The sequence below is a fragment of the Thermobia domestica genome, chromosome 9 (genome assembly GCF_964235325.1).
Source record: "Thermobia domestica chromosome 9, izTheDome1.hap1.1, whole genome shotgun sequence".
NCBI lineage: Eukaryota > Metazoa > Arthropoda > Insecta > Zygentoma > Lepismatidae > Thermobia > Thermobia domestica.
The window spans coordinates 124,806,583-124,829,923 of NC_137462.1; the positions used below are offsets into that span (position 1 = coordinate 124,806,583).

Genomic DNA, 23,341 nt, shown 5'->3' on the forward strand with positions numbered 1-23,341 from the left:
AGAAACTGGCCAAACCTTGCACACACATTTAAGATTAAAATATCTAGGGAAAGATATGTGTCGTTTTCTCATATTGTTGTTAGTTTCATTGTTGAAGATCACCATTGTTAAATAAACATTCGTTGGACTTCTCTATTGTTAAATAAACGATTAACTTTATCTGTCATAATTTCTACCACAAACTAAGCAAACTTTTCACACTTATGAACGATTGAGATATCTATGGAATGGTATGTGTCGATTTCACATATTGTTGTTCTTTCATTGTTGAAGGCCACCATTGTTAAATAAACAATCTTTGGATTTCTAAATTGCTACATAAACAATCAACTTTATCTTACACTCTTTTTACCAAAAACTAATCAAATTTGGCGCACTCATTTACCATTGAGATATCTATGAAACGGTACGTGTCGACTTCACTTATTTTTGTTAGTTTCATTGTTAGAGGCCACCATTGTTAAATAAAAAATCAACTTTATGTGCCACACTTTTTAACAGAAACTGACCAAACTCTGCACACCCATTTAAGATTGAAATATCTAGGGAATGGTATGTGTCGATTTCACATATTGTTGTTAGTTTCATTGTTGAAGGCCACCATTGTTAAAGAAACAATCAAGTTTTTCTGCCACACTTTCTACAACAACCTAAACAAAATTTGCAGACTCATTTAAGATTAAGATATCTATGGAACGATATGGGTCGATTTCACATATTGCTGATAGTTTCATTATTAGAGGCCACCATTGTTAAATAAACAATCAACTTTAACGGCCATACGTTCTACCACAAACTGACCAAACTTTGCACACCCATTTAAAGTTGAAATATCTAGGGAATGCTATGTGTCGATTTCACATATTGTTGTTAGTTTCATTATTGAAGGCCACCATTGTTATATAAACAATGGTTGGATTTCTCCATTATTAAATATACAGTCAACTTTATCTGTAACATTTTCTACCACAAACTAACCAAACTTGGCACACTCATTTACGATTGAGATATCTATTGAATGGTGCGTGTTGATTTCACTTATTGTTGTTACTTTCATTGTTAGAGGCCACCATTGTTAAATGAACAATCAACTTTATCTGCCATACTTTCTACCACAAACTGGCCAAACTTGGCACACCCATTTAAGATTGAAATATCTAGGCAATGGTACGTGTGGATTCCACATATTGTTGTTAGTTTCATTGTTGAAGACCACCATTGTTAAATACACAATCGTTGGATTTCTCCATTACTAAATATACAGTCAACTTTATCTGTCATATTTTCTGCCACAAACTAACCAAACTTGGCACACTCATTTACGATTGAGATATCTATTGAATGGTGCGTGTTGATTCCACATATTGTTGTTAGTTTCATTGTTGAAGGCCACCATCGTTAACCAAAGAATCAACTTTATCTGCCGTACTTTCTACCAGAAACTGACTAAACTTTGCACACCCATTTAAGATTGAGATATCTAGGGAATGGTACGTGTGGATTCCACATAGTGTTGTTAGTTTCATTGTTGAAGGCCACCATTGTTAAATATACAATCAACTTTATCTGCCACACTTTCTACCACAAACTGACCAAACTTGGCATACCCATCGGATTACAACTGAGATATCTAGAGAATGGTACCTGCCGATTTCACATATTGTTGTTACTTTCATTGTACGAGGCCGCCATTGTTAAATAAACAATCGTTGGATTTCTCCATTCTTAGATAAACAATCAACTTTATCTGGCATACTTTCTATCACAAACTAACCAAGCTTGGCACACTCATTTACGATTGAGATATCTAGGGAATGGTACGTGTGGATTCCACATAGTGTTGTTAGTTTCATTGTTGAAGGCCACCATTGTTAAATATACAATCAACTTTATCTGCCACACTTTCTACCACAAACTGACCAAACTTGGCATACCCATCGGATTACAACTGAGATATCTAGAGAATGGTACCTGCCGATTTCACATATTGTTGTTAGTTTCATTGTTGAAGATCACCATTGTTAAATAAACATTCGTTGGATTTCTCTATTGTTAAATAAACGATTAACTTTATCTGTCATAATTTCTACCACAAACTAAGCAAACTTTTCACACTTATGAACGATTGAGATATCTATGGAATGGTATGTGTCGATTTCACATATTGTTGTTCTTTCATTGTTGAAGGCCACCATTGTTAAATAAACAATCTTTGGATTTCTAAATTGTTACATAAACAATCAACTTTATCTTACACTCTTTCTACCAAAAACTAATCAAATTTGGCGCACTCATTTACCATTGAGATATCTATGAAACGGTACGTGTCGATTTCACTTATTTTTGTTAGTTTCATTGTTAGAGGCCACCATTGTTAAATAGAAAGCAACTTTATGTGCCACACTTTTTAACAGAAACTGACCAAACTCTGCACACCCATTTAAGATTGAAATATCTAGGGAATGGTATGTGTCGATTTCACATATTGTTGTTAGTTTCATTGTTGAAGGCCATCATTGTTAAAGAAACAATCAAGTTTTTCTGCCACACTTTCTACAACAACCTAAATAAAATTTGCAGACTCATTTAAGATTAAAATATCTATGGAACGATATGGGTCGATTTCACATATTGCTGATAGTTTCATTGTTAGAGGCCACCATTGTTAAATAAACAATCAACTTTAACGGCCATACGTTCTACCACAAACTGACCAAACTTTGCACACCCATTTAAAGTTGAAATATCTAGGGAATGCTATGTGTCGATTTCACATATTGTTGTTCTTTCATTGTTGAAGGCCACCATTGTTAAATAAACAATCTTTGGATTTCTAAATTGCTACATAAACAATCAACTTTATCTTACACACTTTTACCAAAAACTAATCAAATTTGGCGCACTCGTTTACCATTGAGATATCTATGAAACGGTACGTGTCGGAAAGGTATTATATTTCTTTAGAGGATGTAAGTCATGTTAAACATAATCTGAACACCCATCTCTCTGAACCTTCTTACTATCTCTCTCGTAATCATTGCAAAAAGCTTGAGGTAGATAAAAAGAAATAAAGAGGCTTGAGTTCAAACATTATTCATTTTTCTTTGTGTAGTAATCTCGCTTAGAGATATCGTGCCATTAATCTCATCTCGCATGCAGCAGAAATTGTGCGACGAATATTGACCAGAAGGGAGAAGCAGTTTGCTTTTTAGGGAAGTAGGAGCACAATACTCTCTATTTATTTATTAAGGTAAATCCCAGAAAGATTTATATATATATAAAATGCGTTGACGTATGCTTACTGTTTAATGATGTAGAATAGCCTTTTCATACATGACCTTGTAAATATTCATAGAAGTTCCAAAAGTGGTTAGGTGGTTGAAATGGATGAAGCGGAGTCTTGTAAGAAACTTCCATATGAACCGACAATAATTGTTAAAATATAGAAGGAACAGGCAGAGAAAAGTTCAATTGATAGGGAAGTTTAGCACTGACTATTTACTACGTATCTTTCTAGAATATATGATGAAGAGAGGTCAATATAAAGAAAATATTTCAGTAGAAGATAAAAAAAAGTAGACACAAACGATTTGCATATGACATGGCTCTGGATGCGGATGATGTTAGAAAACTCCCCCTTTGAGATATTAGAGGTAATGATGAAAGAACAGATGACTAATTTTCGATGCAGCTCTTGACGGAAGTCATATATTAACAAGCAGCAACGTCACGTGTACACCACGTGAAGGAGTTTGGCTTCTGTGATGTGATAATACCTTAATCAATATTGAAACCGAAAGTGATAGTAGATTTATATAGATTTAGTAAAGAGATTAGACTAGAGACAGAATATATTGTTAGAGCGCTTAATTGCTTACAGAAAATCTCTTGATCACTATTTAGCCGGCTAATGTTTTTAAACTTCCAAACTATGCATGTCTTACAGAACGGTTTTGCCTGTCCTTCCGTTTGTCGACAGGTATCAGAGCGAAAACGGTAAGAGATATCGAAATTCCTTTTTATTTTTATTTTTATTTTTATTTTTATTTTTATTTATTTATTTATTTATTTATTTATTTGCGACTGATTCAGCGTCCATCTTCTCCATTAACTTTTTATTCAAACCAGAAGCGGTTCAGATAAGTAATTTCCGGTTTTAACACTTATCGTCATATAATGAAAACAATGAGAAGCGTCTTTGTTTTTTACTTTCCAAACAATTCAGCGTCTCAACACAATATATCATGACTATCTACAATAATTGTGAGTTTGATCCATTCTAATAAAACGGGAGTGGATCAAATTTACTATTTATTGTGGTCTCAGTACCATTTCAACGTTTATCTTCATACAAACAACGAAAACAGTAACATATAATGAGAAGTAGTTTTTGTAAACAAATTGGCGTCTTAAGACAACCTGTCAAGACTATTCAGAGCAATCTACTGAAAGAGAAAGTGGTTCAAATTTACTATTATTTCTGGTTACAATACAGATTTCCGTACAGCAAAAACGGTAAGCGACTTTTTGCAATCGATTGAGCCCAAGAATGGGCTGTACCTCCTCTCTTAGCCCTCTATTCAAACTGGCAGTGGTTGAAATAAACGATTTTTGGTTTCAAAATTTACCATAGACGAAAGTAGTAATTGATAGCGAATTATGGCTTTCTGACGTGGATTCAGTGTCCGAGGAACAGGTTCGATCTTTGGTCTTCTTACTGTATTACAACCAGTACTTATAGATACACTACTTCAAATTTTTGAGCCCTATTATTGAATTCGTATAACTTGGAAGTCTTAGTTTCACACTGTGAAACGATACTCACTTGTAATTCTATATTAATCGACCTTAAAGCCAGAAGTGGTTGCTTTCTCCTACTTCTAGTTTCAATAGAATGTTAAGAGATAAAATGGTACCTATTTTGAGATCAGTAGATCGATTTAGAGAAAACGCTTCTTGCTCACTTAATGCTTTTGCTCTACCCGTTGAAACCAGAAGTTGTAATAGATTTGTATCACTTTACGGCAGAATAAGATGTATGAACCTCAAAATCGTATTGTAACAAAGGTAGAACGAGAAACATTTCCTGCCCCCGGAAATCAAACCCAAGTTACCCTGTTGGCATGTAAACGCTATACCGACTACACTACCTCTCCTCTCTGCTAAGGTTAGTAGATCTTAAATACCATTAAAAGAAAATGAGAAAATGTTTGGGGTATTGTTTGAGAGGTATAATATTTGAGGTGATTTGGTAGCAGATAAACTATAATAGAGGAAGAAATTTGCAGATGTGAGACATTCTATGATTGATATACACAGTGATGGTAAAATTGTGGCCCGCGGGTCGGATCCAAACCGCGAGTGTGTTTCATTGGGTACACGAATAAAACTGTATGATTTATTCCTTTTTAAAAATTTATGTTGAAGATTAGAGTGTAGTTGGTCATTATCATAATATGTATCTGAATTGGGATTTGATTTTTTTTAAACTCTGAAAATATTTCCTGCAACCTTTTGGTTATTAATTCCATTCTTCATGGTAAGGCCATTGATATTGGGTACTGGGTACAAAAGTGCAGATTTCATGAAAGCTACCTTCAAGGGTTCATAACACCTCTCCTGGAACTGACATAGTCACATGAAATAAAGGCAGAATACGCAAAATAGAGCAATACAAATGACTCAGAAAATGTGTGATTTACACATATTCAGTGAACTGTCGTCTCAGGGGTGGGGAAAAAGAAAATGAGAAATAGCTCCACCAATATTGATTCGTGTCCGTGCAGTGTGTGACAAAGAAGTCAACACTGATGTATACTATTAAAATGAGTATTTGATACGTCAAGACGAAAAGGATAGCTGAGGACTGGACAGTTGCAAGCTCTTGAGAATGTTAGTAAAAATTAAAATTTTATCATTTTATCATTAAATCATTCGTAACAAAATAATAATGTCTGTAGAAAAGAATGAATGCATTAGGTAAGTTTGCTTCCCTTAGATTGTACCGATAAAATTTTAATTTTTACCGATGTCACTTCCCTCAAAAGCCGCCACTGAGACCCTGATGCATGGAAGCTTCTCGATTTGTGGCAAATGCGCTAGAAATGATAACGAATAATTATGTTGTAATTATTGATGTTGTTGATGATGATGATGATGGTATAAATAGTGGCGTATGCTATTGAGGAGATTTTCGAGGTTCCATCTCCTCCTTGAGCAAGATATCATGCAAAAATAACCATTTATCATATGCATTCCACAAGATATGCATTCAAATACTTAAAATTATATCAATTTGGAAGTTTTAACATCACTTGACGCCACTGGATGCACACTTTATATCTTTGTGCTGAGAATTGTCTTATAAATTAGCAAGGTATACATTACCTGCTGCTGTGTCTTACTAAGTTTTGTTAATTGTATTGTGAATAAAATAATAGGTAATAATAAATCCCTAGTACATTCTAAGAATAAAAGAGCAAAATACTTAATATAAAGTAATATTGGAATTTGAAACACTTACCAGTAAAATATTCATCTTGTGGGAAAAAAAATAGGAACTAACTGTAGTTCTGTACCTTGCGTATCCGTCACTTCACAACTGCTGTATTTTGTCGTTGTTAGAAGATAGGCCCTGATTTCTAATCTACCGTTTTATCTTGAAATCTTCTTATACAACTTCACTTTTACTATGGGGAAATCCTTTCGGCGTCACTATTTTTGCTTTCAAAAGGTCTTATAGCAAGCATTCCTGTTTGCTTCCACATAAATGAGTAATCAAGGTATTGTCAATACTGCTCTGAAAAGTAGCACCACATATTTCTTTTGTAACTTTGAGGAAAGTTCTGTTTTTCTCTGTTTCACAAATAATTATGATTAAATGGAAAACTTCGGACAGCAAGTTCATAACAAGAAATGAACGATTTGTTTACAGTTTACAATAAAGAGATTATTACTGTCTTTCTCTCTCTATAGTATCTATCTATTTATCTCTCTCTCTCTCTCTCTCTCTCTCTCTCTCTCTCTCTCTCTCTCTCTCTATATATATATATATATATATATATATATATATATATATATATATATATATATATATATATATACAGGGTGGGCCATTTTAATCAATCCACGGAAATATCTGAAAAATGATAAAACATAGAAGAAATTTTTGAAGTACACGTTATATATTGCTAAGTGGGAAAACCAATTCCGTCAAAAGTACCCCTCCCTGCCCCCCGTAAATGGGGGTAACGGGGGGTAACTTTGAAATGTCAAATGAGAATATGGGTCGAGTAATATCTCGTTCGAAAGGTCTTGGAAAACTAAGTAACCCTGTACCAAAAGATGTTTCAAATTGTGCACCAGTTTCAAAATGGCCGCCATGATATGGTTCGGAAACTCCAGTAACATCATGGAAGGTAAATGAATAGAACAAAATTGAAATACGTAAATATCATAGGACATATCGAATGGCTTGGTCCCTGTGTTCCCAGTGGCCTCCCTGAAGGGGTCTTGGGAGCTAACTTCAAAATTTCAAATAGTAACATGAGTCGAGTGGTACCTCGTTCGATAAATCTTGCAAAATCGAACATCTTGCAGGAAAAAAACGATTGAGATGAAATGGCAGTGTTCTCAAAAGGCCGCCGAAACATAGTATTTGTGTCAGAGAAAAGGTTTAGTACCCGTAGTATGAAAGCAATTGGAGATAAATCAACAGAAGAAAAACTGGAGTAGCTAACTGACGTAAGGCACATCGAAAGGTGTTGTCGGGGTGACTCTAAGGGCCAACTGAAAGGTATCCGGGCCAACTTGAAAATTTCAAATAGCAACTTGAAGCGAGTAACATCACGCTACATAGACAAATTAATATCAAACAGCTTCTGTAAGAATATTTTCGACATGAGACACCGTTTTCAAAACGATCGCCAAGACATGGTGAGTGTGTCTAAGAAAACGTCTAGTGTCCATAGTATGAATACGGTTAGACATAAATGAAAATAACAAAAATTAAATAGGAAAACCGCGGAGGCGTTCCAAGGCTCGAGAATAATACAACAGAGATAAAAAAAAAAAATATTAGAGTAAAATTGCCATAATGTATATCCAAGTCCTGCAAAATAATCTCTCCCTGCGCTCTGTATGTGAGTGGGGTGGAAAGTAACAGTGAAAGTTCAAATGAGAACTCTACTTTAATTCGCAAATTAAGGTTACCTTACAAATAGGTATGGAGTGGTTGAAACATATGTTTGTAAGGATGACGCTGTAGTGACTAAAAAAAGGTGAAATTTTATTTGAATGGTAACGCATATCTGTATGGCCGAGTATGATTTGATGCGAAAACAGAAGGAACGTTATACGAAAGAAGTTGTCGAATAATGCAGTTGCTGGAACTTACAAACGTGTGAAATTGCTCATCTCCGTCGCCACATAATTTTTTATGCAATGCGTGCTGGTTGTTCAGAAAGCATTTCGGTGATATACGTACACACCGTTTCGTCCCTCAAGCTCACAGTATGACATGAGTGCTAATAGTTAATCAAAATGTAAATATGGCCATCCGCACTAACTCTGTGCACCGATTCTCTATCCATGAAGTCTGCCTTCCAAACAGCATTGGGTAGGTCAAGCGTACGCCCGAACCGCTGTCCGGTCGGACATTGAAATTTTGAAGTTAGCCCCCAAGACCCCTTCGGGGAGGCCGCTTGGATCACAGGGACCACACCATTCGATATGCCCTATGATATTTACGTATTTCAATTTTGTTCTATTCATTTACCTTCCATGGTTTTCGTACTACGGGTACTGGAGTTTCCGAACCATATCATGGCGGCCATTTTGAAACTGGTGCACAATATGAAACATCTTTTGGTACAGCGTTACTTAGTTTTCCAAGACCTTTCGAACGAGGTATTACTCGACCCATGTTCCCATTTGACATTTCAAAGTTACTCCCCCTTACCCCCATTTACGGGGGGCAGGGAGGGGTACTTTTGGGGGAATTGGTTTTCCCCCTTAGCAATATATAACGTGTACTTCAAGAATTTCTTCTATGTTTTATCATTTTTTAGATATTTCCGTGGATTGATTAAAATGGCACACTCTATATATATATATATATATATATATATATATATATAATATGTGGAGGAGGGGTGGAATGGAATTTTTTTGCTACCTTTCCTTCCCTTCTGCGAAAAGCTGAATTAAGATTAATTGTCCATACATATGTTGTACGGTATGTATCATATTTATAGTACGTTTAAAATGGTCGGTATAAAATAGACTAATTGCTCAAAACGCTTGAGCTCGTTGGTGCAATGCCAGTGGGACACAGATATTTCGGTTTTGATCCAGAATCGTAGAAAATGGTGACCAACTAAAATGAAAAGACAGCCAATCTCTCTCTGGAGGGAGAGTCAGAAATAGCGATGATAAGAAATTATAAACTGATTATATATTACCAAACTAAGACTCTTCTGCCCGGCCTTAACTCCCAGTAACCTGTTAAATGAAGAAACTGTTTATTTTTCTTTTCTTCGTTAAATATTTAGGCGACCGCACATTGATAAAAGGATAGGACAGCCGAGTCGAGATACAGGAATGTGAACAATGCATTAATGCATCGTATCGCATATTCATTCAAGGAGGTGCTAGACAAAGGCTTCGTCAACGTTTTGATTTAAACACAAGTCAATGCACGCAGGACTCTCTCTCTTTGCATCATCTCCTTCCTCCTTCTGCCTCTAATTGGCTCTGCCTCTAGTCAATGTGTGCCTACCCTTACAGAGTATTCGTTACAGCACAGTTTGTCGCATGTTCTTACCAGTGTTCTTGACTGATACGAGCTCGGGTTTGATTGCACATAATGCATACACTGAATGATTCTCTCTCATCGTCTATAGCCTTTCCTTATCCTACACAAGTTGCTGAACTTTTACCCATTCCTAATGAAATCGTTCTTTACTTTTGGAGTCAGCATTTTAAACAGCAATCTAAGAAATGATGATGTATTTTATGAATCGAGAAGCAAAACAAAGATGCAATTCGATGTTTTGATCTCGACATTTTGCAATACAATAAAGATACCAGATAGGGAAATCCTTGTATTTAGAGAAAATAAATTTTCTTCTGATTCATAACAGAAATGACCACCGTTCTAAGACATCTTTCTTCTACCTAGGTATGTCTTTTATTTATGCATACAAACGCTTTGGAGGTAATATTGTGTTGCTTTGTTTTTCTTATTGTTTCATGCATCATCTATAGTTAATGCGAGGATTAGGCCTACTGGTATTTAGAACACGTATGCTTCTATCCTTATGTTCTTTCAATGCGACGGCATATTACAAGTTGTTTCAATAGATATTACTCATTTACATTCCATTTCCTATGATGGCCTATCAGTATGCTATGTGCAATAAAACATCATGGTGTTTGCTTTGATAGCTCAAGGGAATAGAGGTGTAATTGTACTGCTGAGCGTCTTTTCCGCATATATTATTGTACGGATGGTTTATTTATCTAAATATCCTTATAGAACACGTATATGACCTACCTTGAGTTTGCATGTCTGTATAGATTATGTTCAAAGGAATGTTTGCTGACTTACATTATACTCAGGCTCGTTGCTCATGGGGATCTCTTAGAATCTTTTTTGTGTAAAGAAGATGTCCTTTTGCCCTTTATCCGTTTTCTAGGTCAGCTTACGGTAACCTTTGACTTTCGACTATAGTATAAGTACCTGGCTATTTGAAGCGTTTGCAAAGCTATTTTATTGCTCTAGCGTACGCTTGAAATACGCTGACCATGTGTTTAAATGTGGATGGCTAATCACAAACGCGAAAGCAATAAAATCGCGGGGAAAACGTCAGTTCGAGCGTATTTGGTGCGTTTCGGAACAATAGACCGCCTGCTGTTTAAGAGATGTCAAAAGGAAGGAAAAAAGGAAAAACGTGTTGCCAAACAAGGGGATTTTAGCAAGAAACAGCTGCTTTGGAGATACTTTGTGCAGAGTACTGGAACATTGCTATTATAGACCTGGACTTGGCAAAAAATTACCTGGAAACCCTGACTGGCTCACAGTATGATTTATAATTCTGGCAAAAGTAATGTTACCAAATAGCCAACTTGATCGTGTTCGCTCTAAGGGGTAACGCTTCGAAAACGCATTCCCAAATAGCCATAGACTAAACGATCTACAATGCAGTCTAAGTATACGAGCGTTTGCAACCACAGGAACTGGAAGCGTTAATGTAATATTCTGGAACCAATAAATAATTAAAATCTACAAATCCTTCTCGTTCTTTCTAGTTGTGACTTCAATTTTGATTTGATTTGATTTTGCGTCCCTTTCAGCAGCTAGACTATATGAAAAGTTGACTTACAGCTTAATGTGGGATCCGAACCACATGAGCTCCCGCCGGGAATCGAACTCGGGTCTCGCACGCCAAATGTGCTTTCGCTGTGACTTCAATAATGAGGTTGGTTGGACTAGATTGAGAGCTGGTTGCAGTGGAAAGTTTTCCCATGTCAAAATGCTCACGAATAATGAAACAAATGCATTCACGGGAAATTCCTGTATCCTCTACTATCTTTTAAGTAGAAATTCGTCGGTCTGAGAGAATTATTTTATGCACATTTTCAACCGATTCGGGGATAATCACTATGAAGTATCTTAACAGTCCTATAGCACGGGGCGTGGATCCATATTGTTTATACCATCTCATCATGGATGATCGTTTTTGCAGACTTCTCCTGGAGGTGGAGGAAGTTGATGACTGCTCTTGTTTAAACATTATTGAACTCCACTTGCTGATTAGCCATCTTCACTTCTCACTTGCAACAAAAAAGGACCATTAGTCTCAGCGCTTTGATTTTGGATCATAGGCATATAGAAACATGTAGCTTTCAAATACAAACAGAACTTACTGAAATCGGATAATAAGAAGGGGGCAAAGCAAAAGACTTCTCAGAACTTCATTGTAGTATGGTTGAGGAGTCGGCTCATGAGAGAATCTATACCCCAAAAATTGAAGATTTTTCGTTTGAAATTAAAATAAGAAAATTCTTTTTGATATGCTAATTATTATATACAACAGTTATTATATTAGGTGACCTTGCCTTAATTTCATCCCTTAGTTTCAAGCCCCCCCCCCAAAAAAAATCAATGAGACTTCCTCACTAACCACCTCTATAGAGATTGTAATAGTAGTACTAGTAGTAGTGGTAATACTACTAAAGCTTCATAATGAAAAATTATATGTATTCCTTATCTTACTCAATGTGTACAGTTAACATAATTGTTTTTATTTCCCTAGTGAAAGAAAACAGCGAATTTCCCTTTTCAAAGATCGGAAATTCACACAAGACATTCAGTTCTCATCCATATATAAAAAACTGAATTATGATGTGTATCATCAAATGCTCATTTTGAGTATAATAAATAACTTCGTATATAACTTCTAACACGATTTATTTTAAAATACGTACTAGCGGTTGTTGTGACGTCCTTAAACGAATACCAAATCTCCTTTGAAGTTTCATGTTAGTTTCCTTTACTTAAAATAATAAATTTTGTTGGATTCAAACTAACACCTTTGATTTTAATCAATTACTTAGTAGTGCGTTGAAATATTCTAAGTGAAGAAAATTAATTTGAATGTCTAACATTACATATCGGTAGCAATATTAATATGTTCACGAAAAGATGTCAACTTAAATATCCATACAATGCTCGACAGTAAAATTGCAACACCAGAGAAAAACCTGGGGCGTCATTTAGGGAAGTCAGAAGGAGAATTACTACTTTAATTTTTATATATGTGGTGCTACGTTCTAAAATCCCTAATTTCAATTAATCGTAGAAAAGAAAGTATGAATGATAGGGCAAGGAAATTTCAGAGAATCTAAGAAAAACTTACAAATTTTATTTTTCACACACTAATATTACCTCCATATGTGCTCCATTGGTAGTATGAACAGTGTTCATTTTGTGTTTTCTCCTGCATGTCCCCTGTTACTGTTATTGATATATCATAGATTCATGGTGGGGTCATACCATATCTGGGATGGTATTCACTTTAATAGTAAACACAGAATGCTTGACTTAAACCCACAGGAAGATGTTCAGCGGAATGAAGTCTGGTGAACGAGGCGGTCAGTATGCCGGTCCGTCATGTCCAATCTAGCGATTAGGAAATGTCGAATTGAGGGACCTCCGAACATGCAGACGACAGTATGGGGAGTCCCATCATGTTGGATGATGATGTTTGATTCTAGAATAACTACTTCGGGAGTTTACGAACTGCTTCAACATGTCCAAGTACAAGGGACCTGTTACTATATCTTCCCTGAATAAAACCAGACTGTTGACCCTGTCCTTCATTTGAACCCACACCAAATATTCAATTTTGGGCCATCGTGGACATATTCTTTAGGGAGAGGTGGGTTTCAGATTTGCAGGACCTACGGTACGTTATGCCGGTTGACAATCTCTACACGTAAAACATTGCTTCGTCTGAAAAAAAAAAAGGCCGTTGTCAAGGAAATGAGGATTCATGTAGACACGCTGCCATGTTTCCATACTAATTCTTTGTGACACGGATTGTTACCTGCCTTCAGTTGTTGCACATCTACTTTTTATACGGATATAACCGAAGCCTCTTGTGCAGATTTCGATGCTCTGTTGTTAGGTGTATATTGAATTATCTAGATTCCTGACAGATGAATATACACCATCTTCTCTAAAATTCCGCTTGAATTTCTTCCACTACAGCGAGCTCTACAGGATTGTTATAAACTTAAATATGAACTACAGTTTGATTGAAATAGGATCAGATGCCACTTCTCCGTACACGTATCTGAAATTTCGTTGCAATAAATCGCTGTTATTTCTTCTCATTATACCACATCACTACCTGCGCATGTTGTTGAATGGTCGCTACTTCTATTTATGCTACCATTATCCTGCATAGTGTGCAAACAGGCCACTTAAAGTCATGAAAACAGAAGTTAAAGTTCTGGTCTTTGATGTTACAATTATTTCATAATCCATCGAACTTCATTCATGCTGTATATTAATCAATAGTACGGTAATATACTAATGAGAAACTTAAAACCCTCACTTGGGATCATGGTGGTTCAGTGATAGAGAGCTCACTTTCTAGTGCGTGGGGTCTTTGGTTCAATCTCAGATCACACCAAATAGTCCTTGCGGTACACAGACACCGTATGCATAAGTTTTCTTGGAGTTCTTCTGTTTGCTCCCACTTTCGTCATTCAACCATTACGCATTAATTCCATCACCGTCCCATTATCGATTGTGCATCAGACGCGAGCGGAAACGGAATCTAATAGAACACATAGCACAGGATTAGCATGACGATACAGAACGCTACTGAACAAAATACATTTGCGTTAACTAGATAAAGATTTTTCACTAATATTTATATATTAACTAGAGTCAGCCTTGCGGATGTCTCGAAAGTACCACTGTCTATTCTTCACTCTGTAATATTTACTGTGTGTTTAATTTTGTGGTCTACTAGTCTTGAATCCTTGTGGCATGGAAGAAAATATGTCCTTTCTAAGTTGAATAAACCTGTACTCTAACATTTATATCCAGTTCAAAGCTATTGGTTAAAAAAAAAAAATGTTGAATTTTAACCTTCAAATATACAGTAAATTTTATAAGTAATGGCATAGTAACATATTCATTTTAAAAATTGTCAATATCACGTTACATATCCTTCAAATACTAAAAGTCTTTATATTTATATTTAGCAGTAGTTCAGTTTCTGCAATTTTCACGGAAGTTTAGTGTTAGGGGATATTGTAATGCCACAGTTCAGAGTAACAGGTATCACTGAATCGACAAGTACGTAGTACTGTACTAACGGATTTGTGATGAAAAAACATGAAACATTTTGTTTGTCATTGTTACTTGTATTTCTGTATACAATTTAAACATCACGAAATAAAAGGACAAATTGTATGGTTTTGTTGAGTTCCCTGATGAATTTGATATTAGATCCTGTTTAGCTGCACCAGTAAGAATATGCTAATGCAGGAATATGCTTTTTTTCTTTCTTCCTGCTAACGCCCATCTGGATAACCGGATCAGCTTGTTGTCTAACAAATTACCTCCAACGCGGAACATGATAAATTAAGAAAGAAAAGATGTTTGAAAGTCTGATAGAAAGAGAAGGTATCAATGTTTCCACCAAAAAGAAAAATCCATTCACATCACTGAAGCAAGCCTAAATGATTATATACTGACGATATATGTTCCTAAAATAGTAACGAGATTTGCTTTGAATATATAATGTATAAAAGAGCAAACTGCTAATGTATAAAAGAGCTTTAGTTCTTCGGTTACAAACCTTCCAATAAATCTAACTCACTCACTCTATGGCCAACGTAACCCAAAGGTTCAATGCCGCATTCACAAAGGCTCTCCACTGACTTGGCGTATCCTAAGCCAACTGGATCTAGTTTCTACTTTGTATTCCTAGTTCTCCGAGATCCATCTTAATATTATCCTCCCATCTGCACCTAGGTCTTCCTAATGGGCGTTTTCCAATTGCTCTTTCAGTTAAGATTTTGAAAGCGTTCCTACTTTCTTCCATCCTGTCTACATGACCTGCCCACCTGAGCCTTCTAAATTTAATAAACCTCCGCCATTCTCCATTCCCGATCCTCTTGGGTCCGAATATTCGTCTCAGGATCTTGTTCTCAAATACTTGTAGTCTATGTTCTTCCCTCGGAATAAGCGAACATGTTTTCAACCATACAGAACAACAGGCATGATTATCGTTTTATATATTTTATGCTTCAAATTCTTGACAGTATTCACGACGGCAAGAGATTTTGATCCGATTAATAACACGAGTTCCCTGCTTTTAGTCGACATTTATTTCCTTCCATTAAACTACCCGTATCTTTATCGGTACAGACAAATTACAGTTTTCTACCCCCCCCCCCCAAGACGCATTATACATCCTTTTAACACGGATGGCCAACTCCGGAATTTTTACTTTCCAGAATCTAGAGAGTAAAATCGAAAAAATCCCGGAATTCGGAAAATTTCCGGAATTCGTAAAAATTTGGCCATCCTTACCTTTTAACTTCTCTTCCTCCTGTAGCATCCTTCTACCTTTCTAATACACAGGGCAAAGCGTACGTTCACCCAAAAAGTTGTACCTGATTTTGAGTTTCTCAATGGTACTCCCCTCCCAGTTTCACTACGTACGCTTTGATTGTGTTGTTCTTATAAAGTAAATAACTTTCGAACATAATTTTAGTTACTAACACGTTTAAATATTTCAACTTTTTTTTTTCTAAAAATTTCCCTTAAAATTTCAGACTCATTGCGCGTAATTCGCGCTTGTGATACTCTGTAAATTGGATTTCCTAAAAGTATTACCAATACGTTTCTTAGTCAGAAGCATATTAACTTCATAAAAAAATTTTTCTTTCCAAAAAATATTAACGTGCATTAGAGATTTGATTTTAAAAATCCATTGTATTGTCGATTTGTGAATGATACTGAGTGGTTTGTGATTTAACGTTTCTGTTAGAACTTAAGGTCATTAGAGACATGGGTTCGAACCATATGGGGTCCACACTGAGAATCGAAACCTGAACTTCCACACAGAAGACCGTCGAATTATATTTTACACAGTGCAAGGAGTTTCATGTAGTTTCTGTGTTGGAAAAGGATAGGGATATATATAGACGGGGTGAATCCTGGGGTAAGGACCCCACCCCTCGATATCTATGACTTCTCTAAATTTAAATAATTTTAGGGATGAATTTACCAATTTTAATATAATTTATCTTCATATTGAATTTGGATCTTCCACCAAAAGCTTTGGACTTTTCCTGAAATAAATTCATTCGCATGGGTCTGCAAAAGCGTATTAAATTCCTATCAATTAACCAATTAACCAGCAAACTATATTGAATTATGGAATAAAAGTTCCTGTAAATAATAGATTATCAGAAATAGTAAGCTTTCCAACTGCAGAATAAAATTCATTCTTCGTTCATTTTAAAGGCACATCCTTATTATGAGTTCAGACTACATTTACAACATTGCTAATGATCTATCTCGTTCATCCTTTATTTTTTTGTATACCTCTTGTTAACAACACGTTTATTTTTAATGTATTTTTGTTCTAAACAAACAATAGTTTCTTTTTTTTTTTTTTTTGACAATTCAAAATTTCACTAACAAATCCGAACTGCAGCTCTGATAGTACCTAATTCGGGAACCAATGGCCTACAGGCCATCATGTTTTATTTGCTCAGTAAGGTTTTCCACCATGCCGAATTTGGACAATATCAGATGACTTTCATCGTTCGCATATAATGTATACTCTCCTTGAGATTATGAGTTATGGTGGCACAGTGGTAGAGTTGTCATCTCTGGAACGAAAGGTGTCTGGTTAGATCCATCGTCATGTGAGTTGGTGATGGACAACATCGTGTACATGAGTTTTCTTGGGATTCTTCCGCTTTATTATTATTATTATTATTATTATTATTATTATTATTATTATTATTATTATTATTATTATTATTATTATTATTATTATTATTTCGTAATCATTCAGTTTTATTCCTCATCCATCTCAACCAACAGGGCACATTTACGGGGCTTAAAATATTAAAAAGAATAACACTTTTTTTCTAGTTGTGATTCATATTTTAAAAGAAAAATCTTATGAAAGATGATTGATATTTCCACTGATTCACACTTTTACTTCGTGACTCCCATGTGCAAAAAGCACGTGTTGATACTTTCACGAAAGTGCTTGTAAACAATAGTTATAATAAAGGGCAAAACCTATTTCCTCGACTCGCCACAGTAAGACTTCATAATTTCTTCATGGAACTGCACTTAAAAAGAAGTGAAGAAATATAGTATGGTTTAGTTCGCTAGCCAGTAATTAAAAGTCAATAAATATTTCTAAGCATATTCATTTCTAGTAATAACGCACTGTTGAATTGAAAAAAAAAAAAAGTTGTTTACCATTACACTTTGTTATCACATTAAAAAAAAAAGAAGTTGATTTTTTCTATTAAGAACATGTCTGTGATTTATTTTACAACCGTGAATAAATTTTAGGAACACCCTAACGCAGAGAACCTTTCAAAAATTCAGTGAACCAGAACCGAAGCAGCTTGCATAGTTTCAGTAGAGTGTATAACAGGTGGAATACAATGATCTTTATCCTTAATCAGTTAATAGAAGACTATGGTTTAATTGGAACAAAATTGCAATTTGTCTTTGTGTTGAGAATACTGTAATGTCTACTTTGTTACTTACTGCTGTCAGTATGTCATTATCAACTGTTATGAGTCATATATAGAGTAGATAAGTTATGTTGTATCGTCCTTGTAACTTTTAAATAATAGATTTTAATAGCATATATATATATATATATATATATATATATGGCGAAATCTTGAACGATATCAACAGGACCAAATTATTTTTCATACACTGCAACACCACCGGGTTAACAGTGTTACCAACCTAACAATAAGTTATATGTATTCACACGGCACGACATTAAATTGATACATACTTCAAATGTTTATGTTAATCGGTATTGCTAACTAAGAACGTTACAATATCAAAAACATCCCATCCAGATTTTGGTGGCGTCTTAAACACTAATAACGCAAGTAAGGAGAGGGCAATCAATCCACATCCAAAGTACTATGATAATGATAAAGTGGTGGATCTACGGGGGAGAAGGGGGAAATTGTCCCTTTCCAAAGGGTACTTTAAGCTCAATTGATTTTGCTATGCTTAGACTCACTCTTCTCATACACCACTGACGGATCTAGTCTAGTTTTTGAGTGACAAAAATAATTGAAGCTATAATTTATATACTTTTCAAAGTTTGTAGTAAACTCATCATATACCTGTAATAGTATGGATTCTGGTAGCCCCCCCCCCCAAGTTTTTACCTTCTAGATCCGCCACTGTCATACACAGGGCTTAAAATTTCCTTTGGCGCCAGGTCGCCGTGGCAACTGAAAAGACGAGTCTGGCGCCTAGATAAATTAAGTCTAAACACATATCCTTATGTATCAAATTAAGATTGTATTATTATACCACCTGCTTTCCGAAGTCAGAAGAAAATTTTTGAGCATCTTCGGTATATACGAAAGAATTTGATTTAAAAAAAAAAAAAAGCCTTCCTACTCAATTAAACTACTATCTCTCCCCAAGATTTGCTTCTCACTTTTTCGCTGATAAGAAATCCAACACCGCCAGTCTTGCCACATTCTGATTCTCTGTAATAGGATAGATGAACGTACTTCATCTCGATTAGTTTATCTCTTTTTCCTCTTATTTCGCTTAATCCGATGATGCCTCAGTTAACCTCCCGTAGCCCTCTTGCTGCTAATGACAGAGATTTTGCATTATAAGTAGCAACGGTCAGTTTTAAAATTGCAACGTAGTTTGTAACTCAATAGGTATTCTCATAACCCTCTTCCTACATTTGATTGTCGGCGTTGCCTTGCATAGTCACCATTCAGTTTCCAGAAAATGAGAACCTTGGCTGATCCTATCATGATTGGTGAAAGAAGTTTCTTGCTACTTGAAAAAAAAAAAATCACCGTGCTGGCCAAGCTTGTTGGTAATGAAACTTTCAATTCGTCCTTCCACCATTAGTTAAATCTGTACATTTCACATTGTAATGGAAAATTCCAGTCTGTACAACTGGGAGGTACAGGTAAGATATTTGGTGATAGATACGACCGGTCCCACATCATACGTATCTTCAACCTTGTCAGGTATTAGGCACCCTTTGCAGGCTCTCACAACACGCTATTCAGAAGAAGTGCAAAGACTAAGAAATTAGAGATTTTAATTACAGAAAATAATTACCAAATACTATCATAGTTACTTTAATTCAATAATAGGACAAAAAAAAGAGACAAACAAAATTTCAAAACAATTTTTGGATATGACGAAAGAGACAAACGTAGAAACCTCTTACAAGGGAAGTAGGTGATGTGGTACAAAGGGGTCTGCTGTGTTATATATCGTTGGAAGGGGCACACCGAGTACATCTCACATGTGAAATATCTCGCTTAAATGGGGCCTGTAGGGGGCGTGGCGACAATTTGAAGATCCGATCAAGGCACGCTCCGAAACACCAGAAAACGTAGGCAAAATAGGAAGCTATGAGGTAATTGTTTTGAGACGTGATACGTATATATATTGGTTTAAAAGGTAGCTGTAGACGAGTCTGGTATCAAATGTTTATGAATCAAAATGGCAGATCCAACATAGCGGACACAAATTACAAAGAAACAAACTATGGATCTGAAATTGGGTATATAGAGATACTCGACTTCACTAGGTATGAATCGGATACCAAAAGTGAACAATTCAAAATGGCTCGTATTTCCATTAGCCATGCGACCTGGTGCTCAGGCTTCTTGACTTAATCATCTTGTGATCCTCTCCAAACCAAACCTTCTAGATCCGCTAGTGTCGTGATATGATGTATTTCGAATAAATAGGAACAAAGTTACAAGAGATTGAAAATTTGACCTTTTTTTAAAGTTTTTTGTTTTGATTTTAAAAAGGGTTAGTTTCGAAAAACTGCTTAGATAAGCATCCAATCGCATTGATAGTTTTCAATGAATATGAAAATCATATTGCCGTTTACAATTATTTGACAACTCAAACCGTCTCGCAGTTATGGAAAATATGAATAGATATTACTAAACTGCTTAAAATAACCTATTTTTCCGAAATGTTTAAAAATTATTGTTCTTTTCCTTTGCTGTTATAACGTTACAGGAACACTTTTTGGTGATTATCATTGCAAGTTTTCGCAACTCGTACAGGATTTTCTTTTTGTCCTACCTATGTTTGTCATATCTCCGGAGCGGCTTGTCATATTTCTCCTCCTCCCCGTTCTTATTTATTTATTTATTTCGAAGTATATTTTAAAAAATCAAATTATTGGTTTTACGTCTGTCCGGACATATAAATCTTACTGGCTTAATTTACTTTCTTCAGTTTAAGAATGCAACTAACAAAGGCGTAGTTTTTGTTTCTTCGGTTTTCGAAGCTTTCTTAAAACTTATTTCAGTTTATGTACTGTAATATTTTTCTTTTCTTAATAAGCACCTCTTCTAAGATGAAATAATTACTTTAATTTGATTAAAATACATGTCACAGCCTTAAAGCAGGTGTTCTCACACTTTTTCGTTTCACAGTTGAGTTCGTAAAGTTCAGAATCCTTTCTTGATTGTTATGACGGAAGATCCCTTTGACTAAATCTTGAATCCTATGTGTACATATATACGCAGAGATATAATAATATGTATATTCACCTATATTTTTATTTTCCAACATACAGCTACTCACCTCAAATTTACGAAAGGACTAGCATATACAGAGATGAGTATACCCTATACCTTTGAACTTGTCTAGCATATACCCACCAAAAAATTCTAGCTTACATCATTGTGTATCACTGGCGCAAATCCCGGGGGATGAGAGTTACATGTCCCCCGCTATCTTGGAACTGGGGGACTGTCGACCTCCCAACAATCCAATTTAAAATATATTTTTGGGGGAGAAATGTGATTATTTGTGTCCGACTGCCTCAAAGTAAAGTAAGATGAAATTGATATCCCTTGGCTTATTATATATATATATATATATATATATATATATATATATATATATTAAAAGAATCGTATTCTTTAATATTTCAAACTGAACTTCGTGTTCTGGCGCATTTATGTCACAATCTGTATTAATTCCGCTTGGCAATGATATGTATCACAACTTCATCTACATTGTCTGATATATAATATATTTCAACAGATTCACTTCTGAAATCAGATTCATCTACCGTAATACGAGTCTCATCTAAGCCCCGCTTCCCAGAATAAACCTCAAATCTGCCTGCATCCCGATGTTGAAGACAACTCTGCTGCTGCTCCCCCATGATCATCCATAGCATTATATTTCAACTTCGTAAGTATTATGAACTTCGCTTAAAAATATGATTTCGGGAACGGTCTTACCCCCCCCCCCCCCCAATGTTGAAGATAGACTTGCGCCGATGCTGTGTATACGTAAAATTGTAAATTGGTAAAACAAAGTAATTTTCATTTGGTAGCAAAGAAGTGTCCTTGGTCTGCAGGTATTCCCAAGTAGTATTTTTATATATTTTTAAAATAAGGACCTTAGTTTCTTAATCATATCTTTTTTTTTTTTTTTTTTGCATCGTTATTCACTTAAATTCTAGAATTATATTGAATCAGTTTCTTCCGTCTTCTGTGGCGAACTATATAATATATATATAGTTCAAATGACATAGGTAATAACTTTACATTTTCTACGTATTTAAGAAGTTATTTATATACATTATAATCCAAGGACATCAACTGTATGCCGTCCAAATATAACAAACAACCACCTGCTCTGGAAAAGATTTGGCGAATTTTTCCTTTTTTCCCTCCCATTTCTTAGATCAAATACATATATAAAATTTCACAGTAGGTCCTTGAATCAACGTCATATATGAATGTAGAGTGAAGGCTGATTTGTGTGTGTGTGATGTTTAGGTGCGTAGTGTAAAAACATAGACAATAAATTCTTTAGAAAACACAGGGAGAAGGAAGAAGAAACAATGAAAGCAAACAAAATAAAAAAGAAATTAGAAGACGTGCATTATGTTTAGGAAATTCTGAAAAAGGAAAACAAAAAATGCGGGCAGGTTTTTAGCATCTCAATCAACAACTTTTAATAGTTTTTTTTTTTCCTTTATACATGTCTATCTACATTATTTTCGGCGCTTTTGAAGGGACCTTGCAAAACAGCTTCAGATTATCGCGTTCCTTGAAGACAGACTCATCAATAAACATTCTTCTTGTGTCCCCTTAACCCCTCGTTCCTTCACTCATTCATCTATTTGATTTTTTTTAAATACTTAAATGATTCCTCGTGGCTATGCGATAAGCGTCCTTGGCCTTAGTTTGGGAAACCAGAGTTGAGATGATTTTTTTAAAAAAGAAAAGAAAAAAAGAATGACAAACTTTATTTTCCTTTGTTTTTAAATGTTAATTTTCAAAACTTCCGTATGTTTTATAATGAAATAGTTTTCAAATTAGAACAGGTAATATTCGATACTTCAGAGAACAAGTCAGCTATACATCGTAAAGCATTAATTGAGCTCAATTTTGATCAATTATACAATAGAAAATATTTAACAACAGTTGTCCACATTTGAGATATTTACCAACCGATACATTCATTGGGTTTAACCATCTGATATAGGTAAATTTTCGT

The 23,341-nt window shown here is 35.2% G+C and overlaps 1 protein-coding gene across 1 annotated transcript in view; it reads right to left on the bottom strand.

The window, feature by feature from the left end:
- The window catches only part of LOC145694087 (uncharacterized), a 119,322-nt gene that overhangs the window by 12,552 nt on the left and 83,429 nt on the right, over positions 1-23,341 (bottom strand). Inside the window, exon 2 of the mRNA XM_081770215.1 lies at positions 6,524-6,576. Within this exon, the coding sequence (XP_081626341.1) occupies positions 6,524-6,538 (15 nt within the window). The 5' untranslated portion in view covers positions 6,539-6,576. The remainder of the gene's footprint in view (positions 1-6,523; positions 6,577-23,341) is intronic.